At 41.0% G+C, this 11,747-nt stretch overlaps 1 protein-coding gene across 1 annotated transcript in view; it reads right to left on the bottom strand.

Moving 5' to 3' along the window:
- ovol1a (ovo-like zinc finger 1a) overlaps window positions 1-4,260 on the bottom strand; it is a 10,377-nt gene extending 6,117 nt beyond the window's left edge. Inside the window, exon 1 of the mRNA XM_005949884.3 lies at window positions 3,624-4,260. Coding sequence (XP_005949946.1) covers window positions 3,624-3,723 — 100 coding nt within the window. The 5' untranslated portion in view covers window positions 3,724-4,260. The remainder of the gene's footprint in view (window positions 1-3,623) is intronic.
- Window positions 4,261-11,747: the final 7,487 nt, after the last annotated feature.

Raw genomic sequence — 11,747 nt, 5'->3', positions numbered from 1 at the left:
AGTGAAAAAGTATGAAAATCATTGTGCAGGTCAGGAAAGCTGATGTGTTTAGTTTCTTTTTTTAAAAAAAGAAAGAAAAAAAAGTAATACCAACAATCAGAGTGTGTGTGTGTGTGTGTGTGTGTGTGTGTGTGTGTGTGTGTGTGTGTGTGTGTGTGTGTGTGGTAGTTAAAGGGCAACGTGGAGGGTTAAAACAACTCAAGGCTTCTACTCCATGAGCAAGTAAAGGAGGAGGAGTGGTGCTGCTTTAAATGCTCTGTAATATTTTTCTTTTATTCATTTAACATCGCTCAGCTGGTAGAAAGAGTCAACAATCAGTAGATAACTTGATCAAACAGAGGGTGTGTGTGTGTGTGTGTGTGTGTGTGTGTGTGTGTGTGTGTGTGTGTGTGTTTGCGTGTTTGCTTAAGGCGTATTGCCTGCAGCAGCAGGCTGTCCATAGGGTCCGTTACATTTCCTTCCATCCAATAAACATTAACCTTGACATTGAGCGGATAGTGGAAACTATTGGTGCAATGCAACAAACCCCCCAAACAAAACAAGACATCAGTTCCTCCTGGACTGCTCTGAGATTCTGGGGAACACATTTAGTCATTTTTCGCAACATCTTTCTTGTGTGTGCGCATACATGAGCCCGTCTGTGTAAAGGTGAAACTAACGTCTGCTAAAACTACAGAATGAAGTCAACACGACAACAACAAAACTTTTGTGTTATAATATAACCTCAAAAAGAAGAATATTATTTAGCTTTATAGATAAAAGCTAAGTTTATATACATTTGGAAAGTAATAATTAGATTATATGTGACCTCTGAGTGTAACAGAAAAATAAGGCATAATGATACATAGACTTATTCAAAAACTAAGTATGCTATAAGCTAATTTTTACGGTTTATTATAATTAATAATATTATTATTAGAGAAAAGCGGCGTGTAGGAGAAGATTTTTTCATTTCCATTTTTCATTCTTTTCCCCTCTTCTTCAGTTTTACTTCAGTTTTCTTACTTTTTAAATTTCTTTCAAAATGTAAAACACTTAAATGACCTTTCGATATATTTTCAATTACAACTTTTATTTGAATTTAAAAAAAAGGGGATGTTTCGTCTACTGCGCTTGAAATCAACGTTGTATGTTTGATGGGTTTGATGAGTTTCATGGCGGATACTGATGAGATGCAAGTTGATTTTCTCCAGTGAACCATCTGGTCCTTACATCTGGGCCCAAACACTTTTAAACATCTATTTATGTATATTGAAGATTTGTTTCTTTTCTCTGCCACCAGTATAAGGAGGGAATAAACTTTTATTTCAAACACTGGTACCGACCGGCGCAGAAGTTCAGAATCAGCGCATAGGCAGCAAATACCTGCGCATGTTAACAGCGGTACTCAGTAGTATTTTAATTTATGTAAAAGTTAAGAAGAAAGTATACCTACTTGGCAGTGATGCTGAAACACCAGCAGTCTTTGCAAGGGCAGTTATTATGACGTACTGTCTAAATTAGCTTTCGTTTCAATAGCCACTGGGAGATTAAAATGGCGAAATATTTTTAATTTCTATTTAGGAATATGTTTTTTTCTCTGTTGCCTTTTTCACACGCAGCGGTTCAATGTGTGTCTGGAAGATGGAGGAGGGATGATACAGACTCGAAACAAAGGTTGATTTCAGACTGATGACCCATCAGAAACAGGCCCCGGCACATGTTTGTGGATAAAAATAAACCCTTGCGCGCGCCCACACACACACACACACACACACACACACACACACACACACACACACACACACACACACACACACACAGAGAGAGAGATGAAAGTGTCCAAAGCCATGGCATGTGGCGTGTCACAGAATTATTCAACACGCAGATTGCTGAAGACAATTATCACATCTGAGTGTGTCAGCTTGTTATTAGGTTTTTGTGCGTGCGTCTCTCATACACGCCGGGCAGGTACATCAAGTAACGGCACATACCAGAAGATTTAGCTGAGACCGTTGCTGGGCTTGGCAAAGCGTTAACAGTACGCGGCACAATTACGCACTGACGTTCAGGTTTCATCTTAAGGTTTTTCCTGGAAAACTAGCTGCTGAAACTTTCTGCGACCTTTCTTTGGCTCGTGGATGTTGAGAAATAACCTGAATAAAGACATTACACGGCAGATTCCTTTTGTGTGCGAGTGGGGAAGGGGAAGGTGGAAATAACTGCAGAGAGAAATCATGTTTGCTCTTCTCACTAAAGCTTCACATCAGGCCTGAATCAAACCCAAAATGCCCGCGCGCTTTTATTTAGGTGGTTACATCCTATGTGAGTGTGAGTTTTTCCTCTTTTCCTTTTTTCTTTTTATCGATCTTGTTTGGGTAAAAACCGTTTGAAGCGTATCCTGGTTCAGTTCATCCAAGTGTTCCGGTTGCAAACACCCCAAGAGGATGTAAAAGTCAATGATTAAAAGTTAACGGTGATGGGATGAGGACAGAAAAAGGACACACACACACACACACACACAGCGAGAGAGACACAGAGAGAGAGAGGGAACGAAAGAGGGGGGAGGGAGAAGAGAGAAAGGAGAGCGAGAGAGACGTTTAGGGTGTAGTCCGTTACTTGTTATCTGATACCGGCGGGGTCTTACAATAAAAACTCCGCCGATGGCAACAATGGGGATTGTTTTCACGAAAACTGGGGGGATGCGGAGGGGGCAGAAGGAGTCATTTGGGACCTCAACGTGTCATTTAAATGTAAAGTGACGCTTTCAAAGAATCAAACTTGGACACCCAGCTCAGTGAAAAAGTATGAAAATCATTGTGCAGGTCAGGAAAGCTGATGTGTTTAGTTTCTTTTTTTTAAAAAAGAAAGAAAAAAAAGTAATACCAACACGTGTAGATACAATAAAAACAAACAAACGAAAAATTAAAGGTGTAAAACATCATCTCATCATTTAAAACTAAGAAAATGAAGAGATTTGAATTCAAGTGTTTATTAATTGGCCTGTGCTGAACGACTAATCAGAAGCCGATTAATAGGTCGTTATTTGTGCTTCATAAGTCAGGCCGGTGCTATGCTGTACAAGGAAGAACAATCAGGGGTTGAAGGTCGATATGAAAAAACAAAAAACAAACACCGGGCCTTTGCGATCGCTTATAGGCCACAACACTGGAGTTGGTGTAAGAACACATTAGTCCTGTCATTGTTTGCTTTTGTGACACTGTGCTCAAATTGTTTATATGTGAATCATCAAAAACACGAAAAACGAGGAATGGTTTTTAACATTTTCATTAAAATGAAATAAGTTTAACATAAAAGGTTATCTAAAGTAAGAAGAGCACAGCTCTGACACCCCACAAAACAGGAACTACTTTCTCCGAGCACGGCGGGCCGCTGCTGTTTCCCGTTATTCCGTGGCCCCGTTACAATCACCGCCGGACACCCCTTCCCCCGCCACCTGTCACATCGGTATACCCGCTGGATTCCAAACCGCGCAAACAAACAAACAAACAAACAAACAAATAACAAAAATCCACAAATCCGTGCGTAAAGGCGCCCGAAAACGAGCCCGTACACGCTATCGCCAACATTTCTTTTTCTTTTTAAACAACAACAAAAATGGCTCATCACGGCAGTGGACTCACCTGGGATGTAGACGTCCCCTCGTTCATGATCGGGGAGTTCACTCCAGTTCCGCTTTCCCGGCGAAACGTTCGCCTTTTTAACCAGAAAGGCCCTCGGCATGCTCAGTCAACACAAAGTCCCTTTGAGAGAAAGCGATGTGCAGGGAAAGCCGCTGTGGCGACGTAAAGTCACGTTAAAAGTGACCAAAAAAAAAAAGAAGCAGGAAACCGAGAGGAAAAACTGGAAGGTCGGTCCCCGCTTCTCCTTCTTCCTCCTCTTCGCACCTTTCTTCTCGTTTCGCAAGCCTCGTCCCGCTTTTTCACCTCCTGCAGCACACCTTTCCTCTCTACCAGATTTGTTTTCGAGCTCTAAACAAAAGTCTTTTCGGCGTCGGGACAGGTGAGTCCGCTCAGGTGAGCTACCAGGTCAGGTACAGACAGATATCGCCCACAGCGCCCTGAAATAACGGGAGTGTGGCGTCACTAGGTGAGGGAGCGGGGCTGGGAGGGAGAAAAAAACGCAGATATTCCTGGTCGCACGCACACACACATACACAAGTGTCGATAGAGGTGGGTCAGAGAGCTGCACAGGTACTCATTTAAAAGCAGGAAACAGGCAGCAGCGCGCATGCGCGGGAGAAATAACGGTGACAACAAGCCGGAGAGAGCCTAGGTTAGGCCTCTACCTGCTGAACCGGTTTACCCCTCCTTTTATTCTCTGCCTCGGCCTTTCCTATCCTCTCTTTCTCCACCTCTTCTCCATTCCGCTTTAAGGTGTGGGAACGGTGAAAATGACGAGAAGAAAGAGTGAAAGATTGAGAGTGTGTGTGGAAGTGTGTGTGTGAAGGAGTGAAGGGCAGTTATACAAGAAACTGTAGACACAAAGAGACAGAGGCACAGTTTAACTGTGCAGATGCACAAACACAGCAGTCAGAATAAAGCGACTAATGGAGGAGTTCGTTATTTCTTTATCACTGTCACAGTCACACTTATTTAGTAGATATTTGTAGAACATATAGACAAATATCTGCTAAATATGAGAGTCTAATGCTCATCTTACTATCTTTTTTTGTCGGAGTACTTAAAAGATGAAAAATCTTCACAGTCAGGAACATTTTAATGTTTCGAGACGTGACAAAAAACCAGTTTATCATGAATCACTGAAACAGAAACGAACATTCGTCTGAATCTCAGGCGAAACGAAGTGAACCTATGAGAGGTATAACCATGGATCTGCTGTAACAAGTGAAAACAACAGTCAAGTTTGAGTGTGCATGTTGCAGATTGATCTCTGAGGATGCTCAGCTGTGTGTGAAGTTTTCAGTTTATTTTAAATGTGTCCTGAGTGATTAGATCAGAGTCAGGGAGCTGAAATAGACCCCTCCCACACACCCCCCAATTCACCATTGTGTCTATCAAGTGTCTCCGAGATGTCTAAACTGGCTACACAATTCATTACTGTTTAAGTTGATTACTCTAGAAGGTCATAGGTCTCCATGTGCATTGATCTGCTGCCAGGAAGGTGCCGAATTCATTCAGATAGGCCCAGCAAAGGAAAACAAACTGCAATTGAGATTTTGCAGGACAAAGTTATTTGTGAATTTGAATAAAAGCCACCATGCTTTGCTTTGTTCACATGCAATATTTTCCTGTTTATTCCTTGTTGTAGACGTATCATCAGACCAGGTGTAGATTACACACTGACACAAACAGGACCGTGTAGGTCAGTCCTTTTATGTCATCTGTGTCATAATAAAGGAAAACCTACACTGCAGCTGGGAAGACTCGGTACTGTTGCATCAGAAAGACTCGTGTGTTGTGATGTTTGTTTTAGTCTTCCTCTGTGATTTCCTCACTGCTGTACGGTTGATCAGTATGAACAGAGAGCTCTCTACCAGCTGTTGAGTGTTTTCCTTCAATTAACTGTGTACATATTGTGTAAATGATGCTATCGCCGTAGCTAGGTGTAACTGGGAAATGGAGTTGACAGCCTGTACCAAGCGGACAGCACAGCAATTTATTGTTGACACTAGGACACAGAAAACATATCAAATGTTTAGACTGAGAAAATATTACCTTGTTTAGAATTTCATGACAGGTAAAAGTCTCAAAAAACCTGGGACAGGGTTTTGTTTAGCGCTGTGTAGCATCCCCTCTCTTTTTATAACAGCCTGTGATGGTCTGAGAACTGAGGAGAGCAGCTGCCGGGGGAGGAATTTTGCCTCAGTCTTGTCTGATAGATGAGTTTAACAGTCTTTGTTGTCATATTTTTCATTTCATGATACTCTAAATGGTGAAAGGTCTGGACACCAGGCAGGTCAGTTCACCACCTGGACTCTTCTACTATGAAGCCATGCTGCTGTAATAGATGCAGTATGTGGTTTAGTACCGTCTTGTTGAAGTATTCAAGGCCTTCCTTAAAAAAGATGCAATCTGGATGAGGACATGTAAAACCTATAGATACCTTTCAGCATTAACAGCGCCTTTCCAGATGTGAAAGTTACTGATTCAGTGGGCACTGACATGCCTACGTACCAGCAGAGATAGGCCTGTTGAAAACGTTGCTGAAAGCATCTTGATGCATACTCAATCATCCAGCTGAGACTGAAGCAGTCACTTGGATGAGTGACGAAACGTCTCTTCCATTGAAAACGCTACGTCCAGATGACCAGAATCAACCTGTTGGGACGTGCTGAAAACAAGCCCAGCAGTCAGTCTCCTCTTTAATCTGGTCTTCCAAAAAGAATTTCAGACTTTGACCCATCTGACCACAGAACAGTTGCTTCAATCTTTTCTTTTTTACTAAGCTTTGTTTCAGAGATGATGGCAGCATTTTTGGATCATGCTCACATATGGCTTCTTCTTTGGATGATGGAGCTTTTACTTGTGTTAAAGTGTCCATGTAGTCATTTCCAGGCAGTGCTGTGAAAACCGGAATATCCCTCCAGTGTGAACATCTAGTGTTGATTTGAGTCTTGGAAACTTTTGATGATATTAAACATGATTGGCATTGTACACTGAGTAACTCATTCCTGACATCACGCACACTGAGAAAAACAAAGATACGATGACTGATGGAGGGAGCAGCATGTAGTCCGTCCTGTCTGACAATCATAAAAATGATGCCCAGACAGTTATTATTATTAAAACACGCAAAAACATTTTGCAGTCCGAGCGGATAAACAGTAAATTCTATTGTGAACAGTCTTGATATTCAAACCTTTAAAAATGCTCTGGAATATGTAGTGTGTGGTCCTATATTTCTGTTATTTTGTCCTCTCCATTTACTGTTAATCAGCTGATGCAGGCTTGCAGCTCCCTTTTAAACAACACTTCTCTTTGGTTGCACAGGTGTGCTGGCTGGTTGTGACATTATAAAAGGCTTCCTGTGCAGGCCTGATCAGATCACTCACATGATCTTGTATTTGCATAATATATTGAACACCAGGACCTCATGTAATGATGTTATAATTTGTGTTTCTGTGTAATGAAAGAGACGTGACAGCAAACTTGCCACAGCCAGTTTTTGATGTGTGTCGGAACTTTGTTTTGTGCCCCGATTGCCAAAATTTTGCAACAACTTTGGCAAAACAATTAAAAAAGAATCAAAATGACACATCACGAAGGTGCTGGGTGAAGGTTAGGGACATCAGCGGTGACCTCTCGGGGTGTAAAGAGTCTCTTCTCTCCACGCTGCCTTTAAATACAACAGGAAACTCCAGTACAGCGAGATTCGCGTCTTACCTGTCTGTTCTTCTCATGACTAATAGCAAAAGAAATGCTTCTCAAGACAACTAATACGCAAAGTATTTATTTGGCTGTAACAGGAGACACGCTATAATGCCATGTAACTGCATTGTCTGTGTGGGTGTGTGGGCGGCACGTTGTCATTTGAGATCATGGGCGTTTAAATTGTTATGATCTGAGGATAATTTTAATGGATAACAAATATTTACTACGTTTAATGCCAAATAGATTTTCACAACCAATGGACAAAACAATTAACCTGTGAAAACACTTTAAAGTGGCTCAACGCAGTGGAAAACCACTGACCTGGCAACCCTGTTTATGTTTTGTGTTTTTCCCTGTTTAATAATCATGCAGACATCAACATATCCACAGCAGCAGTGTGACAGTGACGTCATGGCCGCTGATCTAGTGCAGTACATCTCACATACGGCCCACTTTGATCTTAAGTGGGCCGAAACTACAAAATTGCCCTTTCTGTCAGTGTAAAGATGTGTAACTACACATTTAATCCCCTTCAATATAAAGAGCAGTGCAATATCAACAGTATTCCTCAGTTTTTCTACTCAATAAAGAAATGCTGCCATACTAAATGAAAGAAATCTGTCAGCACAAATAAATAAATCCGTAAAATTACAGACCAAAGCTCCCGTAGCTCACTGAACAGAAAATGCCCTTTCCCCCTGTGGACCCACTGTAAAATAGAATATAGTGAACGAAACAGGAACCTTTCTGTGATTTGATTGTTTTTGTTTATCTGTTACTTAATTTGTTGTAGTATGAATGGTAGTGGGGGAGTTTTTTAGAAAGTAGGAAATGCTGTAAAACCTTTAAAGTACAGTTAAAAGTCCAAAATCTGTGCCCTCGTTTCAAAGCTGTTCAGTTGGCCAGATTGGGGTCTTTGTCAGGCTAATTCTGGCCCCCGGGCCTTGTGTTTGACACCACTGATCTAGTACATTATCACTAATAAAGGGACAAACCTCAGCCTTTAGGTATGCAAATTTGCAAGTGTGCCCCCCCACCTTTCCATTCCTGCTGTGTGTTTACAGCCCCCTCTTGGTTTCTCACTGTTCCCTCATCTTTGGAGTTTAGGTAGCCTAACACACCCACCCACCCACTCAGACCCACCCTAGTCTCTTAATGGCTGCTTGAAAAAACTGAAACCTAAAGGCAATACACAGAAACACAGAAACTGCTGATCTGGACCCTCCATCCATCTCAGATTTAACCATTTATCCAAAGCCATTGAGTAACCGCGGTTCAGTTAAATGCATGCATGTCTTTAGACTGTGGGAGGAAGTTGGAGCACTCACAGAGAAATGGCAGGAGGAAAAGATGTAGACCTTGGAGGACATTCATGGATGTTACAGAGAACGTTAAACTTTTATGCAGTGTTTTAAAATTTAATGGATTACTAAGTATTTCTAATCCGAATGACAGTGACTGTTATCAAGAGCACGCTCCGTTTTGCGTAACTATTTTCAAATCCCTGTAGAACTGCAGCCACGTAAGCTAGCGCAATAAATTTTTTTGCATATGAAACTGGAGGAGTTGCACTTACATCTTATGCCATCAGTTTGTCACAGTTTCCTTTCACATATAGCTTTGCAAAAATTGCATAAAAAGCACTTATAGCAATAACAACATAATATTCCAGAAACGCGCTTTGCCGATCTGATCAGCTCTTCATAAAACGTCCTACCCTGGAATAGATGTCAGTCCGCCATTACTTGCCAGAAACCGGAAATGATGTCATTTTTCTTTTTAAACCTTCAGGACCTTGTAAGCCTACACTTGTGTTTTTAGAAGTCATGTTCGACTTAGAACTTAAATTGCACTGCTGGAAATAGTTTTATTTTGATGCATATGATGTTTTTCTTGCATTTTGCATTATAATATTTATTTTTGTTTTTCCTGCAGTGTATAAAAAATGGTGTATTTCAAAAATAAAACTACGAAGACACCCAAAATAAATTTCCTGTGGTTGGAAACTATTTTGTGCACCTTTTTTGTATTTACAGTTTTGAGAGATAAACCTCTTACATTTCTCTAACTAGAAATATATGTATAAAAACAAAACAAAAATGATTTTTATTTTTTTTTGTAGTTTATAGCACTTTTTTGCAATTTATGTAGTTACTATGGACTTAATGCATACATCTTATTAAAATCTGGGCTATAACGGTTGTATTGATGTATAACAACTTGAAATGCTCCCAAAAATGGCACCACAGCATGTAAAAATATAAAGATAACCTTGGCAGACTCTAATCTGACCTGTTCTTGAGTGTAACCAGTGGTTTGCACCTTGTTGTAAAGCCTCTGTATTTACATTCATGAATGTGTCTCTTGATTGTAGACGTTGACAGTGATAATCCTACCTCAGCGGTCCCCAACCCCCGGGCCATGGAGCGGTCGGTGAGGCCTCATGGTACCGGGCTGCGCGAGTTGAGGCAAAATTGCCAAAAATATAGGTCACTTGCCAAAAACCAATGGACTATAAAATATGCTGGAAAATCATACAGCTTCAGTATAAATTAGTTGAAGGCTCAGTGATCGATTTAGTTCATTAAAAGCCTTTGAAAACCACATAAAGAATGTTGTTGCAATACCTGTCATAAATAAAAGGCTGCTGAACAATAAACATTACGGGAAGTGTTTGTACTGAACTGAAAGTAACAGTAACATACTGGCACTCGACATACTGAGCTGTGAATGAGCACCGAATGCTGCTTGGCTGCATCTGGGCACAGATGCAGTTAAAAAGCAAATCACATTATCAGCACCTCTGAATCGCACAGATTTAAAAGCAACATTATACTTAAGTAGTCTTTAAACCTGTGATGTCACTAAAGGTTTGGTCATTGGATGTAGAATATGTGACTGAAATGTAAAATCAGCTCATGAATTCCACGTCAAAGGACACAAACTGTGTTCCAAGAAGAGTCGCCTTTGATAGATGCAACCCTGGTTGTGTTTGTTTTGGATCATTTCCAACTATGCATCAGAGGAACTACCTGAGAAACCCTTTTTTGTCACATGTCACAAGAAGAAGTCATTTTCATTTCCTGGTAGCTTACGTGTCTTTAAATGTAAGAATTTATTCAAAGCAAATATTTTAAGGCTTGTACGCACACATTGTGTTGTCATGTACAGCTCAGTTACCCTCTTTGTTTACTACCAAGTGCCATTTTCACTCTTTTTTTTCCTTCCGCTGTCCACCTCTGCTGGGATGTCTTCCTCTCCTTTACCTTGCACGCCCTCACTCTGACACGCAGTAAACAAAACCTTTCCCATCCAAAAATAAACCTATGCAAAACTTACGCAGTGTCTGAACAGAGGAGGAGAAATCAGACCCAGGTATGAAGAAGAAGAAGAAAAGGAGTGGTGCAGGACAAATGAATGAGCGGTATGTCGCCCGTGCTGTTGGAGGAGTTTTAGAAGATGGGTTGGGGTGGCTTCCCCTCTCTTCCTTTACTTTCATTCTTCATAACTGCCATCTACACTTGTGTAGACTACACTACACTTTGGTGCAACTTATCCCAATTTATCACCTGAAATCCCAGCGTTACTTTTCCTGGTTGCCCATTAACCTCAAACCAGCAAGACCAGAGGGATCAAAGCCAACTTTTACACCAGTTGGACCTGATCAACGGCCTTGTAATTTCTCGGTCCGCCTCCGCGTGAACATTAATTTGTTGAGTTTCCCCCTCACTGTGTGTTACCACACAACAGGCAGAGATTCCCATAAGTTTTGTTCTTCTGTGTAAACTATGAGTAAAAATATTAGATTGTTCGATTTGCTATCATTTGTGTCAGGACACCTCACAGTGTGCTTTTCCATACACGACTGACCTGATCTGGTAAGTTTAAAGGCCTCATGTGTTAAAACTGGTTAATGTGTAAGTTCAGCAGTTCTGAGTGGCAAAAATCGGAGAGCATGGAAATAAGATACAAATCAAAGTGTTAGTATGCTGATTTTCTTGCAGAAAATAGCCCGATCCCTCCCCTTTGCTTAGGTGCACCAAGCCCACATACCTGGCATCCATCTTTATGTGAGACTGCACAGCATTTTTATTATTTATGCCTCTTACTGAGAATGTATGTCACATTTTGGCTAACTTTACGTTTTACTATTGAACTCACATGCGTCTCAAAAGAGATGATTCACAAAAATACAGATGTGCATGCTCATAGAAACCCAAAGATGATGACCGGACAACAGCAGCTGAAGTAACAGTCAACAGTTGTAATACATGAATGTCAGAGGCTATTGAGGCTGTGGAGAAGTTTCAGCTAAGATGACCTGGGGAGCGTAATTCTTCATACAACTGATGCCAAACTTATAACCTGCACAGGGTCTTGTCTGACTTTTTTGGGATTTGCTGTGGAGTTTTC

This window comes from Haplochromis burtoni, unplaced genomic scaffold (genome assembly GCF_018398535.1).
Source record: "Haplochromis burtoni strain Fernald_Lab_line unplaced genomic scaffold, NCSU_Asbu1 Contig_696, whole genome shotgun sequence".
Classification (NCBI taxonomy): domain Eukaryota; kingdom Metazoa; phylum Chordata; class Actinopteri; order Cichliformes; family Cichlidae; genus Haplochromis; species Haplochromis burtoni.
This window is presented reverse-complemented; position numbering and strand designations above follow the sequence as displayed.